The sequence below is a fragment of the Nelusetta ayraudi genome, unplaced genomic scaffold (genome assembly GCF_046127955.1).
Source record: "Nelusetta ayraudi isolate G7.1 ecotype Tasmania unplaced genomic scaffold, CSIRO-AGI_Nayr_v1 ptg000004l, whole genome shotgun sequence".
In the NCBI taxonomy this organism is placed as follows: domain Eukaryota; kingdom Metazoa; phylum Chordata; class Actinopteri; order Tetraodontiformes; family Monacanthidae; genus Nelusetta; species Nelusetta ayraudi.
The window spans coordinates 259,070-280,000 of NW_027466054.1; the positions used below are offsets into that span (position 1 = coordinate 259,070).

The window sequence follows — 20,931 nt, forward strand, 5'->3', positions numbered from 1 at the left end:
GAAAACCTCTGCTGAAATAAGTGCATACCTGAACAAAGTGTAAACTCTTATTGCAAAGTGAATCTTCCAACAAAATTACAACGTTAACAATGTAAACCTCTTAACATCTAACACTAGCCACACTAGCTCCTCCTTTCCCTCTCCCTCAACGCCCATCTCATCTTCCTCCTCCCCCACCTCGCCTACCTCCTCATCCACCACCACCTCTTCCTCCCCCAGCCCTGCCATCTCCTCCCTCTCAAATGCTCCACTGTGGACTTGTTTTTCTTCTTCGTCTTGTTTTTCTTCTTCTACTTCTTCTTCGCTTTTTTAATAACATTCTCAAAGGAACGGGAGGAAAATGGTTGCGCTTGAGTGAAGTGAACACAAAAAAATGCAGGGATTATAAAATGACACAAACCTTGCATATTTTGCGCGGAAATCTGAGATTTATGCGGTGAAGGTGCGGCGTCTTTGGAAAAATGCGACCCCCGCATGATTACGCGGACTTTCACTGATTACACGTTGAATTATGCGATCGCATAATCGCGTTTTTCTGGAGGGACTGATATATTTAGAACACTATTATTACTGTTGTTTTTTTTACAATAGTAAAACTATATGCCCAAAATTAGTGTCAAGTGTCTACATTCAGTGTGCGTGGTTTTGGCATAGGGCTGGTGAAGACCTCAAATGCCAGGGCTGATTTTCTTTGCCAATCCGGGGCTGGTTGACACTGTTTTGCCTTATATTTCCTGCAGACCACACAGCTGTCAGCTGTTTTTTTTAGCAAGCCTGTGGCCCCTTATCACCCAAGCTTTCTTCCTCGTCCGGAGAAGAGTTCCTGCCACTCCCTTTGTGGGATTCTTGAGCCAACAATGTAGTCACCCATGCTTCAAAAGGTAGAACTGGCACTACTGTCTTATTTTCATTGAGCATTTGAATTTTGCCTCCACAAACTAGTAATCCAGAGTTCACATCCTTGTAGACTGCTAATCTCTTGAGTGTTGAGTCAGGAAAAAACTGTACCTTAGCTGTGAGGAAGAGGTTTTTAAGTGCATCTTCAAGTTTGTTGACAGTCAGCACAGCTTGCTTGAGTGATGTTTCCTCCCACTTTGGCTGTGTTGGGGCCCGGCACTTCCTCTTCAGCCTCTGCTTGGCAGCTAGGCAGACCCAGGCGACGACTCTCACCAGTTTGGACAGGCTGCTGAATCTTCTTACTTCCACAAGATCTTAAACCCAGCCATTGGGCTTCCTTCTTAGAAGAGGAGTTGGGTTTACCGCAGGTTTTTCCTCTCGAGCTTCACTCTTTGGACTTTTTTGAGTGACTTGTAGGTGTTCCTTCTGCTGACTCCTTCTTGCTTGAGCTCTTGTTAATGCACTTCAGAATGCCTTCCTCTGAAGCTGTCACACCGTGGTGAGGTTTTATCTTGTCTTGGGGTTTTGTCTCGTCATTTTCTGTTTTATTTTGACAACCTAACTCAGCTTCCTCTCGTTTCAGCTCACGCCCCCCTCCTCATGTGCCACCTGTGCATCTGACCCAATTACCCATTGTTTCCACCTGTGCTGTGTTACCCGGTGTGTTTAAAAAGTCTGCGTTTCCCTTGTCTTCTGCCTGAGTGTCTTTGTTTGTCATGTCTAGCCCAGCCCCCACTGTAAGCCAGGTGCTCCTCGAGATCAAGTGATTTTTTTTTGTTAATAATAACTTCTGTAATTAGAAGACAGATATTGTCCGTTGATTTACGTTCTGAGTTCCTTCCTCTTCTGTAGAGTAGATTATTTGTAGTTTAGCCTTTTGCCTTTTCCTCCTTGTGAGTGATTTTGATTTTGTAAACTTCTTATACTAGATTAAGTTTTGATTATTTGGACTTTAGTCCTTTGGCCTCCTCAGGAGGGATTTTCTGTTCCCTTAATTATCTCTCCCCGATAGCTTCGAAATCATAGGTGTTTCATAGCCTAATTGTTTGATCACTCTGAACTGAGTTTCAGTTGCGATTGTATAAATTTCCTTTTTGCCTCAATTCTCTGCGTCAGAGTCCTGCCTCTCGTCCCGGCCTGACAGAAGCTTGTTTACATTCTCCCTGGCATGAGCTGCAACCTCACAAACTGATTTTATAGGCCACTCCTCCACAGGCCATTTCAGGAACTCTGGTCCATTTTGCCATATGGAACTCTCTTTCAAAGTCTTCAGGAGTGCCCCCTCTTGTTATGTCAGCTATATTCAAATCTCCACAGACCCACCACCAGTCTTGCACTGGTCCAGCCTTTTGGATTTCACCTAATCTATTTGCAAAGAAGGTGTTGTACCCATAACTGTCTCTTTGAATCGCTCCTAAGACCGTTTGACTGTCATGTAGATGGAACCATCTCTCAATCCTCATTCGAGCATGCTTTCCCACATACTTCCTGATCCTGCTTGTGAAGACCGCACCACAGAGTCCAACTTTTACAGCTTCTCCCTTCTGATACAGAGGTGTCGGCTTGGCTTTCGAATCCACAAATCGGACTACAGGGCCTTGACTTGTCTCCCATCTTAAGTACATCAAAGCCATATATGTTCTGTCATTTCCATCTGAGAACGTGATGCCCCAAGGATTCCTTTCCAGCCAGCTGGTGTGAGGCTCCTGTAGAATTTCACCTGTCCAAGCAGCACATATTCTTCAAAAAGCTGTATGGCTTCTTCTCTGAGACTGTTTGAGAGAGGTTGATCCCACGTTTCTTGGGTTAGCTTGCCACCTTTTCCTTCTTGGAGTGCCTTTCTAACAAAAATTGGTGGATCTTCCATTGCCGTTCCACAGAGTAGAACAAAAACATTTGGTGATACTGCTTTCAGCCACTACGTTCCAAAACTGTGGAACAGCCTGCCATTGGATCTGAGAAGGGTAAGAAACATGGATACTTTTAAGCGTAGGCTAAAAACGCATCTCTTTAAGATGGCTTTTGAGTTACAGTGTGGTTGGTCTCCAGTTTTTTGGGGGTTTTTTTTGCTGCTGGTTTTCCTTTTTATTTGTATATTTCTTAATCAGTCTGTGAAGCACTTTGAAAGACATTGAATTGTTTTGAAAGGTGCTATATAAATAAAATTTGGTTTGATTTGATTCCATCGAGGGCCAAGCTGTTTCTTGTCTTTGTCTTGTTGAGACAAAACCCGCTCAGCATCAGCATTAGAGAGGGGCGGCATCAGGACAAGCTTAGCAATTTTGGCAAGCCTCTGGAAAAGAAGGACTCCTGTCACCTGTGAAAAATGGCCAAAGAGAGAGAACACAGAGAAATAAATTCTCAAGTGTTATTGGTTTTGGTTTTCTCATTTCTCCTTAATGTCTTAATTGGCAAAATAAACAATGCATCATCCTTAAATTTCACATCTGTTAAAAAGAAAAAAGTAGTTCTGCATTCAACTGCATTATCCCCAGCCAGCTGTTGTCCGAGTTACACAGCCTTGTCATCGGCCAGAAAACCTACAGCTGGGTCAGAGATTTTCTGACAGACAGTACAGATGGGCCCCTACTACTCATCAAGTCACTCACCACGGGGGCACCCCACCAAATTTGCAGAGATGACATCAACAAACTCATCACCTGGTGCTCCACCAACAATCTGGCTCTAAACTCCTTGAATTCAATCATCTCTTTGAGCTTCAACAGCTCTGATTTAACAAATAATCCATTTGAGTTTTCTCTAAAATTAACATTGTGTGTTATTCTCAGTGCCCTTTTCTGTAAGAAAAACAATGGCTCCATGCGACTAGTATACCGTAGTTGTTACCTCATATTTCATGACAATAATTCATATGTGGCAATACAAGTGAGCAATACAAAATTCTCATTGCTTTACAATGTAATATGTGTCTTACTTTACTTAAAAATATATATTTTGTCTTGTTTTTTATGGAAGCAATATGTGATTTCCATGTTAGCGTTTCGACCACAATCACACCCAAAAACCGAATCTCGGACACCATCTTTATCATAAAGTCAATGCAACATCATCATTATTATTTTTTTCTATTTGTACACGCCATAAACGTAGTTTAAAACAATAATGCTTGAAATGCTGATTCCATTGAGATCTTGGTATAATAAAAAAAAACAAAAAAAAAACAATTACGCTCCTCTTTCCACCTGCTGCTGTCCCTTCCTCTTTACGGAGCATCGTTGCAACCTTTAAGGATTCAAGTGGTCATATTATTTTAATCTACACACATGCACCAGTTACTGACTCTTAAACAGGTTAATTATAAAGTTAAGGATTTTTTTTAATTCCCCAGCAATCCTTATTTTTCTAATGAGTAAGAGTACAGCACAGCAGGTAAGTAACCATGAAACTGGTTATCAGGTCTCTCCTCTTCTCTCTCTCTCTCCCTCTGTATATATATATATATATATATATATATATATATATATATATATATATATATATATAGATATATACACATGTATATGTACATTTACATATATATGTGTGTGTGTGTGTGTGTGTGTGTGTATATATATATATATATACATGTATATATTGTTGTCGTTGTGATTATTTCTTTACAGTTAACTTAGATATTTATTGATAACTTTTTTCGACAATTTATTTAATTTTTTTTTTGTATCATTATTTGTGTGTATGATGTGTTTTATGTTTTATGTGAGCAGCTGGCCATACTTGAATTTCCCTGGGGATAATAAAAAGTATATCAATCAAACTGTGCTTTAAAATTATATATGTGGACATAAATCTTAAGCGTTAAATTCTCAACTAAACTCAACTCAACTTTATTTATAAAGCACTTAAAATACAACCAGAGATGACACAAAGGGCTTTACATAATAACATAAAAACATAAAGGGAAGATATACTAATTTTCGGGCCTTTGTATTTGATTTCTGGCCCCTCCAGAACAGCAACATACCATTACCCGCACTGAAAGCTTTGTAGATCTGTGTCTCTCACTGCATCGCTTCCTCGTATTTCCTGCACCCCACGGAAACGCTCTGTTTTACTTCACTCCACCCCCGGCCTCCTCTGTGTACGCCTCCCACCCAGCCCACTCCGCTGTGATTGGTCCCATCCTTGGTCGCTGCTGAGCCGCACTTCCTCACTTTGCAACAGGCACAATTTAAACACTTACTGTCGGGAAGGCTTCACCGTTTAGCAGCAGTTTACCGGCTAATCCAGCTTCATACGGACCCAGTGTGGGCTGAGTTACAACCATGAGGTGGACCGAAGGTCCCAGGACGTTTTTTTTGCCTTCTGAGTCCCCGGAAACATATTTTACTTTGTGTACTGACCGTGTTTCTGTTTTGTATTTTTGCGAGATATTTTATTCGGGCTTAGAATGATTTGGTTTCATACTGTTGACTCATATCAAAACACTGTCCTAGCAGAGAAAATATGTATGCTGAAACGATCACTTGAGTCATAGAGTCGTTTATTATTAGACAAGAATATCTGCACAACTTAAAACAACTTTTTCTTTCAACATTTTACTGTCAGTAAAGTTTGTCACTGTATGTCATTGTCACTTCACTAACTGTTCAGGCTTCGTTCCCCTTCCCTAGCTGCAATTACTTGGCGATGTGAAAAGCACTAGGCGTATTTATTTGCAGCCAGGTTCTGAAGAACTTACTTTGCATTTAAAATAACATGTTAGAACAATTGATTATAACGTTATGTCATGAGTAGGAGAAATGTTATGTTTACATACATTTCAATAAAGCATTCCGGGTTTTAAAATCTGCCTACCTGCCAACTCCTTGAATGTGTGACCGCAATATATAAATGGTCTTCTCAACATTTTATAGCAAGACTCTCAAACAGTTGTTATTGTTAAGGATAACTTTAAATAAACTCTAATATGGCCAATGTGAAATTGTCCCAATAGTCAAGTTTTCTGTGGTAGAAAATATTGCTGGTCTTTCTCAACTAAAATTACACAAAAATATTAATAAACCAGATCCATCTGGCCTTCCAAGAGGTAATACTGTGAAGATTAGACATTGTAAACAAGAAATTGTTCTCAAATGCTTGCCTGGTTAAAATTAAGATGGAAAAAAGCAGTATTATTTGTCACTATTGCATTAACTGATCATAAGTTTGTCTGTTTGTCTGTCCTTTTGCTGTACTTTCAGTGAGTTGAATCCTCTGGAGACAGGATTTGTCCAGCCCTACAAAACTCCAATGATACATATCTGTATCTGAGAGGGCCAAAGATAATAAAGATAATAAAAATCCAGTCAAGAACATGATGTGATTGTGTATTTGTGTAATTGTACATTTGAAAACACTCTTTATTTTATTTTTTATTCATAAATAAATGCTCAAAATATTTTTTGCTCGCACAATTTGCACCATCCAGGCTTTAATGTCATCAAGACAAGCTAAAAGCATCTTTCTTTTTCAGTGGCGCATATATTTGGATGTCATCAGCATTAAAATGGAAAGAGATACCATGCTTTCAAAGAATGGAACCCAGAGGAAGTAAATATAAGGAAAACTGCAAGGACCCTAGGATTGAGCCCTGTGGAACTCCATAAGACAGAGGAGCAGGACGGGAGTCCGAACGAGCAAGGCTAACACACATGGTTCTGTCTGCCAGATGGGACCTAAACCACTCTAGAGCACTACCACAAATCCACAGTAGGTGCTGCAATCAAGCTAATAAAATATTGTGGTCCACTGTGTCAATTGCAGCAGTCAAGTCCAGTAGGACAAGAATCACATAATCCCCATAATCATTTGCAAGGAGGATTTAATTAAAAACCCTTGTTAAAGCTGACTCTGTGCTGTACAGGGTTTTAAAGCCAGACTGAAGACCTCAAGAAAATCATGCTTATCTAGATATGATTTAAGCTGTATATGAACAATTTTCACTAAGATATTTGAGATAAATGGCAGCTTAGAGAGGGGTTGCACGACTGCGTGTTTGAAACTTACAGGGACAACACCTGAAGACAAGCTGCTGTTTAAAATATAAAGAACTGGTTTTCTTATACAAGAGACAGCATCGCAGGGGGAAACTGATGGCTTAATGTGGCCAACCACATCTTCTAAAAATGACACAGTCACAGGATCAAACTTTTCAAACACAGCTTGACAACTGACTGGACCAGAAGGGTCAGAGGCAGGAGCTGGAATGAGAGCCCTTGTGGTAACGACTTTGTCAAAAAAAAGAAATTGCAGGAAGTTATTGCACAACTCGGGGGATGCTTCCACACAGGCAGACTGGGGGGGCATTTAGGTCAGAGTCAATGGTTTTAAATAGCACATGGGTGTTCTGACAATTGGATACAACAATATCTTACAGGTATTCTGTTTTTGCCTCTTTAACAGTCTCCTGGTGACACTGCAAACAGTCCTTAAAGATTTGAAATGAAACCTGTAGCTTGTCCTTTTTCCACAAGCGTTCAGTTTTGCTGCACGAGTTCTGTCACTCAACCATGGCTCAGATTTCACTTTAGGCTGCATGGTTTTAAATGGAGCCACAGAGTCCAGTAAGGTTTGACAGGAGGAATGAAACCAGGAACTAAGCTCCTCCATGTCAGAAGACTCAGGGGGAATGCAAATGTAACCCAGGTTATTTTTATTTCTTCATTGTCTTATTATATTTCCTAATTGCCCACGGTCATTAAACACAACGCCCCCCGACGTGCCGGTTCCGTTAGTTAGGACACACTTGTTTCCCACAAACTTGAACGCGTCCTGTACGTGAGCATGAGTTGGTAGCCATTTTAGTTCTGAGCCACACAGAAAAAGGTCGGTATTAGATGAGTTTGTTTTAATGACTGGGACGATTATTAAGTGTTAATCGTAATTTTATTTTGTTAAAAGGGAAGTGTCTGCAGTGCCGGTTAACTGTCAACAAAACTACATGCAAAGCTCTGTTTTGTTGTTCTTTCCTTGGAGTATCCTGGTGAGTGTTACTTGAAATATCAAGGTTGTTGTCGAATCTGGTTGTATATTTATAAATATGTTTTTTTTCCCTTGCAATTTCGAAATTTGTATTTGCGTAGCATGATGTTGTTAATATAAAAACAGTCAGGATACGACATTACGAGCGAGTCTTCTGCTCATTGCTGCGGGCTGGCCTACCTGCCAAGCTAAGGCAGCTAAGGTTTTACCAAGCTGATGTGTTTTTTGTTATGTGAACGCAGGTGATTGTGACTGGTTTCTGCACTTTCTGTGAAGACTGTTTTTCAGAGGGACGACAATTCGGCTGTTGTTCCGCAGTTGGAAGTTGTTCCGCCTCCATCTCCATCTCGCCGAGACATGTGGATGCTGTGCTACTGCAGGGGGCAATAAGGGCGCCTCTATCTTGCCTAGACACGTGGATGCTACTGTGGCAAGGGGCAGTAAGGAAAGTTGGACAAACCACACTGAGGAATTTTTTTTTTTTTTGTACTTTTCCCCTGAGATCTCAGGTAGTTTTGTTTTGCTCAAAATAGACAGTTATACAAGGATACATTTAAGTACAGGGGAGTCAGGATTTCCGACCATGATCGAATGCACCTAACTCCTTGACATTTGGTTGAAGATTCAGGAGCCATTGGCGATCATACACCAGCAGAGACCTGATTTGTGTAATGTCGAGGGACAAAAACAACAAACACACCAAATAAAGGGACAGCAGCAGACGGTTAGCCATGAACACCGGCGCCATCTTGCTTCCGATGACTTACTCACAAATATTTAATAAAAGGTTGAAAATCACAGGATATGTTTGTTCTGTCTGTTCTGTCCTGAAATGTATGGGGTTGTGTGCACACCTTGCCACTTCTGCAATTTCCCACATTCAATAACTGCGGACATGTCACCCAAGATGGGGGCTGTCCTCTAAAATCGAGGATGTCTGGTCACCATGGCTAGCTCATAGGGAAAAGTTAAGCTGGTAGCTGGCTGCCATGGCATTATAAGTTTAGTTAGCCAAATGAACATGAATCTTGTTCACGAATGCTTGAAATTCCTTTCACAGTAACTTACACACAGGGAATCAGCAGATGTTATTAAAAGCATAAATCCTCAAAATCATATACCTGAATGGAGGAAATCAATCACTGATGCTCGACTCGGATGCCTCTCTTGCTGCTCAGTCTAGGAGGATGCCAAAACCGTAATGTATTGCGAGCGCGAGCCCGTGGCGTTAGCGCTTTCAGTACCCCTCACAGTCTCTCCGCAAGTATAACTTATCCACCACAAGTGGCTTTTCTCAGGCTCAAGAGATATATCACAGATAAACTCTAAGCTGTCAGATTTTACTCTTAAGATAAGATAAGATAAGATAAGATAAGATAAGATAAACCTTTATTCGTCCCACGACGGGGAAATTTAGGTGTTACAACAGCCAAGAAGATAGGGCAAACAAGAATAAAGTGAACAGAGCATATAAAAATAACCTAAAATAGTGCAAAACAGTATAAAGTAAAAAAGTAAATAAACAAGAGCCTATAAAAATAGAAATAAGTGAACAAGAGCCTATACAGAGAAAAACAGTGAAAAATATGCACAGCTGAAGTAATTATTGCACGTTATAAATAGATGGATGGAGGGGTTATTGCACTTAGTCCGGTTTGGTGCGGTTATTGGTGTTGATTATAGAGTCTGACCACTGCAGGAAGAAAGGACCTGCGGTATCTCTCCGTGAGTCACCGCGGGTGAAGAAGTCTGTCACTGAACGAGCTTTCCAGTGTTGTTAGGGTCCCCTGCAGGGGGTGGGACGTGTTGTGTCTTTTGAAATCCACCACCAGCTCCTTGGTCTTTCCTGCGTTGAGCTGGAGGTGGTTTCTCTGGCACCAGTCTGCAAAATCCTGGGTCAGTTCTCTGTACTCCGTGTCGTCCCCATGGGTGATGAGGCCAACATATTCACATATTCTTGATATGTATCTTAGCGTGAGAAATCGGAGGTGCGGCGTGAGAGCGTGTGAAGCCAATCAAATGCATGAGTGTTGGCAGCTCTGTAAGAGCCAGCATGAGTGCATATACTAAGGGGAACTTGTTCACTTAGCATGAGGCTGGCCTGGCGGCTTTCTAACCACTGGTGGTGGTCTGAACCTGGTGTCCACTGGATCTGGACCTGAAGCTGGCCCAGAGCTGAGTGTTCCTGCACAGTGGTGGCCGTGTTGAAGGGGAGATTACATTAACATGCCATTAGCATTGCATTCACTCGCTCTTTTTTTTTAAATATAGGTCAATGTGTATGCACTGTATGCACTTTTATTGTGAAGCTTTGCCGTTTGTAAATGTGTAAATGTGTTGCATAAATAAAACTGAGGAGCCCTTGCAGGTCACGGCAAAGAATAAGAAGCCCCTTAAAGAGCCCCCTTAAAAAGACACCAACATCAATGTCAATAATAATAACAGTGATGATGATGAGAAAGCAGATCAATTGTGATGTGTTGTGTTTAGATGGGCTGAAAGAGCACAAGACAAACCTAAGTGTAGTGATATGAACTAGGAACTTTATAATGCCCAGTGAGCAGCCAGGACACGTTGTTGCACTGAATGTTTTGGATATAACAGAACTGATGGAGTTTCATCCGGGAACAATGATGACTTGTGTGGCCATCCTCCTCCTCCCAATTGGTCAGCAGGCCAAGTGTTTGTCCGTCGTGACAAACATCACAAGGAAGCCATTAAAATGAAGAGCAGAGGCCACTCACATGACGCAGACTCACTGCACAGGGTCAACACAACAGACGCACAACAACAGACACACAACAGACACACAACAGCAACTCTGCAGTGGAAAACCACCAATGGCTACCTGAAAATTGAGAAAATAAACTTTATCATACTGTCAATAGCGTGGAGGCTAACTGCTAGTTAGCAGCTTGCTAGCTCTTTTTGCTTCAGTCGCAGTTTATTTTGTAACAATCCAGACAGTTGGACAAAAGTTGAAGAGCTACAACAACGCAAAAACACTAAACATAACACATCAGTCCATCAGGTCTTCGGGGGCAAAATATCAAAGGCGGCATTCTGATTTTTTATTTATGATTTTATTAGTTTGAGGGTCGTGAATGAATTTCCTATCATCAAACGACATCAAACAGCCGTCAAGACAAAGTCAAGCGCGCGCAAAAACCTTTCATCCCGCGAAATCAATCATGCCGCCGCCCTCAAACTTTCCTGTCAATCAAAAAATCAATAACCACAAACAATGACAACATTATTCATGAATTTTGAATCGGGTTTTTTATTTTTCGCAACTTCTCGCCCTCCGTCGCACGCAAACAATTTCTGTTTGAAGTTTTCCGAAAAGCGAGTTCAAATTCAGAAAACAACAATGACGCGAGTTTGACTGAAAGAATAATTTTCCTTGGCTGTACAAAAAAAAACATTGTAAAAAACAAATATCCAGAGGTTTTATTCTGTTTCAATTTTATTCTGTGTCATTGAAAACAATTGTTAACTGGGGAAAAAACAACAGAGAATATTGGAACTTTTCAGTACACTCAACACATTTCTTCTTGAAAATCCACTTAGCCGCTCATGCATAACTATTGCTACCTGTTTTCCTTTGTGAGAAAAACTCGATATAAAGGTTTGTGTCTGGGCTAGCTAGCGTACAGGGCTGCTAACCAGTGACCTTTAAACTTAAATTGTCTGTTTATCCCAGTAACTGACACATCCAGGTCTACTTCACGCCTCTCAAACACTCCTAGACCATGACTGAAGTCAAGTGGATTGGAGCAAACCATCCTCCAGCTGATAGAATCCGTCCTCCAGCATGCTGCTCATCGATCTGTACTCCATTGAGGCTCAGAAAGTCTGAGCAGGGGCATTCAATGTCAACCAGATCACTGAACATCTGTGGCTGTAACCTGCCACTAGAGGTCTTCAGAAGCGTCAGGTTGCAGAAACCTCCAGAACACCACGAAAACCTGAGGTGCAGCAAAGACCAAGGTAATCACTTCACTTTTCAAAGTTGTCCAAAAATTGAGTTCTGCAAAGTTGTGAGTGAATGCTGACGAGCACAGAGCAGATGAAAAGCTTCCTTGCCGTCATCTCATCAGCTTTGTATTCGTAACTTAAAGATTCATTATTCAGTGACAGTTGCCGCCGGGGATGCCGTCCAGTATCCCACCCCATGAATAAATCATGCACTGCTAACGAATGCTAACGAATGCTAACAGCAGCCCCGTTGAGAGGGTGGCGAAGAGGAGGAAGAGGAGAACGTTTTAATATTGAAATCAGCTAATTCAGTTGCTAACAGTGGGTTTAACCGCAGAAGAATAAGTCCTGATGTGGAAGTTTCACAGTTTGAGCGAACCTTCAAGGAGTTAGCACGATGCTAACAGCTCGCTGTCCAAGTCCACGGCAAACTTGCAGGACGCTGGTCGTCGATGTTGCGCACCCTGGAGTCACCTGGTCAGCTGGCTAGAGGTCACCAGCACTTGGAGGAGGGCAGCAGGGACGGTTTGATTTTCCTGCCGGGGTTGAAGATGTCCCGAACCTCTGTCTCCAGGTAAACACCGGGGACTTTGAAAATGGACACGGCTGAAAAAAAAATGACATGGGGTGATTTTTTTAAATTATTATTTTAAATCTGATTGTGTTGGTGTTGCTTCAGCACGGCGCTCCTTACTGTCTCTGAGGTGCATGATGGGAGTTGGCAACGTGGCGAAGTAGGGGTGCTGCAGGGCCTCCTGGGCCGAGATCCGTTCGGCAGGAACCTCCTTCAGCATCTTGCGCAGCAGCTCCTCGGTTTTGGCCGGCAGCTGGTTCAACCTGTTTCAGGTGGAGATGCTAACTGACTTACAGGCTAACTAGCACCCCGTGAAGGCTTCGTGCTGCTGCGTTAATGTTTCCAACCTTTTCCAGACGCTTCGAAATGGCTTTGGCTGGCAGTCGATGAAGAACTCTGTGGAGAGGAACCTTCACCATTATCATTATCATCATCATCATCCTCATTATCATCATCATCATCATCGTGATCTTTATTGTCTTCCTCATCACCATCATTATCATAAACATTCACATCATCATCATCGCCATAATCATCTTCATCACCATCATCTTCATTATCATCTTCATTGCCATCATCATCTTCATTACCATCATCATCACCACCACCATCACATCATCATCACCTCCATCATCATCATCACTGCAGGAAATGGGCGTGGCCCCTCACCTGGATGATACCTGGGGAGCACGCTGACTCCAGGCCAGGTGTCCTCCGTGGGCACGCCCAGCACCTGCAGGTCACATGACTGGCTTAAGTTTTTGCGGCCCTGCAGAGGAACCAATGATCATCAGCTCCATCTCACCGTCCAGATGGTCTGCAGCTGCTCCAGCTCGTCGGCCTCGCCCAGGAACGCTGGCGCCCCCTGCAGCATCTCCACGAAGATGCAGCCTGCTCCCCTGTTCAGATACAGAGAGGTGTTGGGTTGAGAGGATCGGATCGGACCGGATTGGACAGACGACCACAGACTGACCACATGTCCAGTGCAGTGGAGTAGTGCGTGGAGCCTAGCAGAACGTCAGGGGGTCGGTACCACAATGTCACCACCTCCGATGAGAAGGTGTGGCTGGGGACGGTTTTGGAGCGGGCCAGACCTGCAGCCAGAACCGAACATGATAGGTCCTAGTCAGAACCAAGGTGATGGCAAGCTTTTTACCTAGCTGCTAACTAGCTAGCTAGCTAGACGGACCGAAGTCAGCCATCTTCAGCTCCCCCAGGTAACTGATCAGGAGGTTCTGGGGCTTCAGGTCACGGTGGATGATCCTGCGGCTGTGGATGTAGCCCAGTGCTCGCAGCAGCTGAAACAGGAATACCTGCAGGGAGGAGAGGGTGGAGACGTCAGAGTGGCTGTCCTAGTGTGGCAAGTGCTCGGCTAGTGGTAGGTTAGCGGTAGGCTAGGCTAATCTGCAGAAACCCACCCGCACATTGTGTGAGTGCAGCCCGCCAGGGTGCTGAGTCATGTACTGGGCCAGGTCCGTCTGCTGCAGGGGTGGACAATGGAGAGGGCACAGAGGTGAGGGGGAAGAGGAGCATCAGGTAGCCACCACCCAACTTGGTCACATGACCACATAACCACTGCCTGCTGCTGCTCACCACATATTCAAAGACCAGTGTCAAGGAGTCACGGCTGTGGATGATGTCGTGGAGCAGCACGATGTTAGCGTGTTTGAGCCGCTTCAGCAGGGAGGCTTCACACACACACACACACACACACACACACACACACACACACACACACACACACGCAAACACAGAAAGAAAAACCAGAAACCTCTTTGCACCACCTTCAATCTTAAATTATTAAAATGAAATCTTTGTCATTGTGGGCGGGGCTACCTACCCTCCCGGATGGCAGTGAAGGGCACGCCCTCCTCTGTCTTCATGCGGATTACCTTCAGCGCCACCAGCTGGCCGTTGATCCTTCAACAATTAAAAAAAAAAGTCGTAGAAAACTTCAGACACTAGAGGGAAACTCAGACTACTTCCTGGAAACGCCCCCCTCCGACCTGCTTACGCCCTTGTAGACTGAGGCATATGCGCCCTCGCCCAGCTTCTCCAGGCTGACATAGGAGTGAGCAGCGCCAAACTGGAGGCCTGTTTTCTAAAGGGGAGGACACAAGTTCAGAGTGTGAGGACTCCCCCTGCTGGCTAGGCTGAGGCACTGCGGCGTCTAATCTCTTCTCCCCTCTAATCATCTCACTCTGCTGTTGCTGTTGAAGGTCTCCTGGAGGTCGTCGCTGCCCAGCGGGTCGCTATTGCTCCGCCCTCTCCTCCCTCGTAGCCGTGGCACCTGCAGGGTGTGAAACCAGTGTGGCTGGGGCCCAGAGGTGGACAGTGTGGAGCGACCTGGGTCCAGCTAGGACGGAGACACAGAGAGATCAGCTGAGGAACGCTTCCCCTGAGAAACCGCTCTTAAAGTGGACTGACTAGATGTTGGAGATATCAGACCTCAGCAGGAGGAAGTGAAGACGAGCTCCTGCTCTTCCTCAGACAGGCCTCCTCCACCCTCAGCTCCTCCACTTCCAGTTCATCCTGGCCGCTGCCTCGTCCATCCCACGTCCTCCCCTCCTCCACCTTTTCCTCCTCCTGCTCCTCTTGGCTGCCCCAGCAGCACCTCCTCATCCAGCAGGAGCTCCTCGGCCGCCGGGACTCGTCCTTCATCTCCACTGCTCCTCTTCCTGCTCACTGAGTATCATGAGTCTCGTGCTTCAGGAAGGCAAACAGTGTCTCATGACCCTCCACAACACTGTCCACTGTGTCTGCTGCCCCCAGCTGGTCACTCCTGGCACATTTTGAAAACTCCTGCTTGTCCCTGAGGACCGTTATGAGGAGAAGATCAAGACTGTTGCGGTGAAGACAGTCATTTATCACAGACTGTCAGGAACTGACACACATCTGTCTTCTCCCCCCAAACCCGATCTAAATGTTGTAGTGATCATGTGTGGGCACTGGGGCTGAGTAAAGAGGCGATATTGTGTCTGTCTCCCAATTCAAGAGCTTCATTCTTCGAGATCATATCACTTCTGGATGAGTGGAGGTCCTGCCAACTATAACTAGCAGTGTTAGCTCGTTGGAGATGCTAACAAAGCTGTCTGAGAAGGTCACGTGATGAGCGCCAATGGAAGAGGAACTACAGGGTTGCAGCATGAATTGGCTCTTTAATGGGAACAACACACACACGCACACACACACACACACACACACACACACACACACACACACACACACACACACACACACACACACACTGTGCACCATGTGATCCTCTCAATGACTTCCTGTCTTCTGCTGTTGTTGGACGGAGATGAAAACAGGCCTTTTGTTCACACTGTTACAATACTTGGAGCTCTGGTGCATGCACACGCACACACACATACACACTGGCAGAGAACAAAGATATTGTGTGTATGGTGTCACTGGCCCAGGTCAACATCAGGTATCGATTCCCATAATAGCGAAAAAGAACAATTTGATTTAATAACATTTATTTTTTGAGGCAGGTTTACAAAAGTGCAGCAAAAAGTTGCAAATACACTTATTCCAACAGTGCATTACTCAAGTAAAATAAGTTCTTCCCCCATTTCCTCCTCAGTTGGCTGATTTTTGTGCCCCCCTCCTGATGCCCAGGCAATGTAACCTGGGCGTCTGCTTCTGGGCCCTGACTGCCACCAGCTCAAAGCAGCCCTCCCCACAGTTTACAAGCACACAAGCTTAAACAGGAGGTGTTTATCGTTAATTAACTGTTGAAATAATTGTATCATCATAATTCCATTAAATCAATAACATCATAAATACAAATAGTCATTCAAATGATGTACAGTGTCACGAATGGGACACTTGTGCTTGCAGATCTGCATTTTCAAGCAAGACCGTCGTTATGATGACGTTATTTTCTCCGTAGTTACACAGCAATGCATATGCGTTATCACATGTTCATACACACATTAACTTTTCTCTAAGGGGCTGTTCACATGGGGACGGATTCTTTGAAACCGCACATTTATGAAAACACTTTCGGAAAAAAATGCTTTTACACAAAACCGTCTTCAAAAAAAATCCTGTTTACACGGAGACGCTGGAAACGACTGAAAACGATTTTATACCTAAGCCTGGCCTGGTATGGCGCCGCAAGTTTACTCCCTGAAGGCGGAGAAAGAAGAACAACACCTGAAGCACGCCGTGTTTAAAGAAGAAGAAGCTCGCTAACAACATTAGCACCACTGAGAATAGAAAGAAAGATCACTCGTGAAAAGACGGTGTGGATAAACGACAGTTGAACTTCTGCTTTGAGTTATTTTACAACACAAAGCCTAAAAATGTCCATGTTAAGGCTGACTGGGAGTCGCGCGAGCAAAAGTTCAGTAACTTTTTTTGTCATCTAGGTTTCCTGCCTCAATATCCCAGTCCGCCGACCCAAACGAATATCAATAAAAAGTTTAAAGGGCATCTATGATGCTTTTCCACTTTTCTGAGCTCTCAATACGGTTTCAGAGTTGAATCCTAGTGTCAAACGATGCAAAATCGTCCAATAATGAGGTTCATGCGTTTGGACGTGAGCCCTGCAAGTTGTTGGGCATGGTTCTGAACGCTCTGTTCACAGAGTTTTTTTTAACACTGGAAACGCATTGACGTGAATGCATTCCGGATTTCCTTTGATGGTCAAGCTCAGGCACACTCTCGGACTGGTTCCGCCCTCCCCCGCTCTGCCCCGGAAGTGATTCCGCAATGCGCTGCTCCAAGAAAATGTTTTTTCGGTGTCAGGGAAATTAAAAAATATAAAATAAAAAATACCGAGCGACTACCGAAGCACCAAGGACCACAACCGTCGGAGTGGAACGAACAGAGAAAATGTTGGAGGTTTGTTCAGCCTAATGCGGATGCGATGGAACACCGGTTCGGTCGGCAACGGGAGTGAGACGGGCTCGACTCGGCCCCCTGGTGGACGACGAGAGAATAGTCAGCCACGGCAATATTTGAAAACATGTATGAGGACTGTGAGTGTATTGTGACCTCAAGCAACATTAGTTTTAAGACTACTTGCAACGTACAACCGCTGAATCGTGTTGATGAACTGTTAGCCACCACCGCTAACTCCGTGCTCTGCTCGTTATGTGTGTTGTGTTCGCTGGCAGCGAAACTGAAGAGGCAGCGATTTTGACTCGCAAGTTTCACTCCTTATAGCGATGTTCACGCTGCCAGCATGGTAACATAGAGCTCTTCCTGCTTTGTGCTTGGTGTGGACTTAAGATATTCTTGTCTAATAATAAACAACTCGACGACTCAAGTGTCAGCGTCCATATTTTCTCTGCTAGGACAGTGTTTTGATACAAGTCAACAGTATGAAACAAAATTATTCTAAGCCCTATTAAGATGTCTCGCAAAAATACAAAACAAAAACATCGTCCGTACACAAAGTAAAATATTTTTCTGGGGACACAGAAGGCAAAAAAAATGCCCAGGGACCTTTGGTCCGCCTTGTGGCCGTAACTCAGCCCGCGCTGGGTCCGTGCCAAGCTGGATTAGCTGGTAAACCTAAAGGGTGAAGCCTTCACGACGGTGAGTGTTTAAATTGTGTCGGTTTCATAAAGTTTACTGTTTACTCTCAACTCCCGCACCGACAAACTGAGGAAGTGTGGATCAGCAGCGACCAAGAGAGTGACCAATCATAGCGGAGTGGGCTGGGCGGGTGGCGTACACAGAGGAGGCCGGGGGTGGAGTGAAGTAAAACAGAGCGTTTCCGCGGGGTGCAGGAAATACGAGGAAGCGATGCAGTGAGAGACACAGATCTACAAAGCTTTCAGTGCAGGTAATGGTGTGTTGCTGCTCTGGAGGGGCCAGAAATCAAAAACAAAGGCCTGGAAATGAGTATAATAAGTCACCTTTAAACAGGACGTTTGCAAATTGCTTATGTTGTGTTTATTTTCACTTTGCACACAGTCCACGGTCGATCCACGAGCACTGTGTGTTATTGTTCGCTATTGTTTGTTGTTTGCTGTAATTAAGGTGTACTGGGAAGACTGCAGGCTGATCAGTAGTAGCAGTAACAGGTCCGCTGCCCGACGCTGCGGTCGTCTGCACCTCACGGCCACTCAGATTGCTAGGCGGGGCGTGGGGTTTAGAGCTGTCTTTGATCGGGTGGCTGGCTGTCATTGATTGATTCACATCGATTAGCAGTGTTTTTGATTTGGTCTGTCCGCTGCTGCTTCTTGAGTCCATCTGCTTATGGAGCTGGTGAAATTTATGGCTCTATTTTGTACTACTGGCTGGTGTGGATCAGCTTTTATTGACTTCCTTCCTCCTTGGTTCCTCGGCTGCTGGGAGCGAGAAAACATCAAAAGTAGAGCAGAAAAAAGGCGTCAGGGAGGAAGAGTGGCGGGTGGGATTCACCCTGATTTTCCCACAGTCTGCTGAATCCAGGTGGAACCAGCTGGAACCAGATGGAAGCAGGTGGACCTGGGTGGAACCAGCTGAAACCAGGTGGATCTCCACCGGTGGGCATCAGAAATCACCTGCTGGTCACCTGCTCTGCAAGAGGAGCCAGTTAGTCTTAAACACTTCCCCAGATGTTGAGGCCCTGATGACCAACGGGAAGTTGTCTTTTGATCAGCTGATACGCTGTTAGCGTTGGCAGCGCTGATGCAACAAGAGCCACTGGAACAATATGAGTCTGATGCCGGCACTTCCTGTCCGCCGACCTGGAACAGGAAGCGGGTCGTTAGCGAGAGACGGCAGGCTGTAGGGTATCAGGGGGCTGGGCTTGGCCTCGGTCACCTGCATTCTGGAGCCGCTGCTTTGACTAGCTGAGATGCTCGCTCATGCAGCTTCTCTGCATCTTGACCACCAGGCGACATTAGCCTCCTCTCCCTCACTTGTAACCGACAGACCACAGAGAGCTGATTTACTCTGTCAAAAAAACCTTTATTGACAACGACATTCAGAGACATTCACAGAATCAGAGGTTGACGGTGGCGTCTGACGCCACGCCCATCAGCCAATTAGATTGGTCCAAACACAAACATGAAACAAGGACATACACATGACTCAATCAGCTTCCAACCAGCAGCAGCGACCCTAAATCAGACAGAAATTATGATTTTTCTACACAAACTATTACTCCAGTTGTGCTGAATCAGTCCTCCTCTTCTTCCTCTCCTCTTCTTCTTCTCTTTCTTCTTTTTCGGTGGTGTGATTGTGTGTAGCCTCAGAAACATTCACCTGGACTTCCTGTCTGTCCTTCCTTCCACTCAGACGTACTCAAACCTCCTCCTCCTCCTCAGCGGGATGGACGCCGCCGCCGCCGCCGCCGCCGCTTCGCCGTCACCACTCTCCATCCCGACACACAGACAGGAAGTGAGAAGCAGGGCTCCACCCAGCAAGTGGAGTGCGCCCGCCGTCCAGCCGCAGAAGAGGGCGTCACCAAACTCCCAGCGTGGCATGACCTCTGGCACCGAGGGGTCAAAGTAGCGCTGCACGGCCAGGTGGGCCACGTGGGAGACTGGCACCAGCTGCAGCGCGCCGGCCGCAAGGCTCAGGGAGCCACCCGCGGCCCGCAGCACCCTCTTGCAGCGACGGGGGTCCGGGCGGCGCCTACAGCTGTTGACCAACGTCATCCCAGGGACAGCCAGCAGGAGGCCCAGCAGGCCGGTCACCATTGTCACGCACATGAGGGCGCGAGCCAGCTGGATGTCGTGCGGCAGGCCCAGCACGCCATTGTAAGGCCGGCATTCTAGTGCCCCCTGGTCCTGCACCACGCATGTCCCCCACAGGCCCAGCTGGAAGGTCTCGGTGGGCAGCAGCTCGCTGGACAGCGTCAGCCAGCCGGTTATCAGGGTGGCGGCCAGCGAGCCCAGGCTGGCGCCCGCCGCCACCAGCACCCCAGACAGCTCCAGCAGGGCTACACGGCTGAACTCCATGGACCGGACCGGACCGCACCGAACCAGAGTGGACCGGACCTGGACTGGACCAGGCTGCTACTGCTGCTGCTGCTGCTGCTCAGAGCTTGGCCACTGGTCGCCTGCCTGCCTGCCAGCCCCAGCCTTGGCTCCTCCCCGCCAATCAGTGGGAGGTGGCCAAGGCGCCCACTATTTGTCCGGCGCCACAAACAACAGCGTCATTGAGCGGCGGGCGAGCACGCCATTCAGACACTAGGCCGCTATCGGCGCCTCACATCTCCAACTCGCACTGCTTTGAAGTTAATGGCATCGCCGCTTCCCTGCTTTGTGTCGGCTCCACCCCAACCCCCCTCCCACCCCCTTGTCAAAGATGAGAAATACAATAATGTGAATGATAAAGTTGCCTACTTTGAAGTCCCCCCAAAAGGCCAAAATGATTTTCCGTGAAATGTCTCAGCTGATTGTGATAATAGAGCTCTCATGTTTCAGCTGATTCTGAAAGTAGAGCTCCCAGGCTTTCCAATGATAATAATAATTTAGTCAGAAATCCTCGTCAACATAGACATAATGATTTATTTATTGTTTTTATATTGAACGGTGTTGAAATGA

At 45.5% G+C, this 20,931-nt stretch overlaps 2 protein-coding genes across 2 annotated transcripts; both read right to left on the reverse strand.

The window, feature by feature from the left end:
• Positions 1 to 11,519: 11,519 nt before the first annotated feature.
• cdk15 (cyclin-dependent kinase 15) lies at positions 11,520 to 15,089 on the reverse strand. The gene is made up of 13 exons (XM_076041396.1): positions 14,879 to 15,089; positions 14,631 to 14,786; positions 14,437 to 14,531; positions 14,271 to 14,350; positions 14,024 to 14,118; positions 13,849 to 13,911; positions 13,620 to 13,743; positions 13,404 to 13,524; positions 13,236 to 13,329; positions 13,100 to 13,163; positions 12,778 to 12,826; positions 12,551 to 12,693; positions 11,520 to 12,462 (listed from the first exon to the last, which is right to left on the reverse strand). The coding sequence occupies exons 1-13, from the start codon at positions 15,050 to 15,052 to the stop codon at positions 12,350 to 12,352; spliced, it is 1,371 nt and encodes a 456-aa protein (XP_075897511.1). The 5' UTR covers positions 15,053 to 15,089; the 3' UTR covers positions 11,520 to 12,349.
• Positions 15,090 to 19,361: 4,272 nt separating this feature from the next.
• Positions 19,362 to 20,735, reverse strand: LOC142898462 (claudin-25-like). Its single transcript, XM_076041405.1, has one exon. It carries the CDS (start codon positions 20,341 to 20,343, stop codon positions 19,675 to 19,677), a length of 669 nt encoding a protein of 222 aa, XP_075897520.1. The 5' UTR covers positions 20,344 to 20,735; the 3' UTR covers positions 19,362 to 19,674.
• Between the last annotated feature and the right edge of the window lie 196 nt (positions 20,736 to 20,931).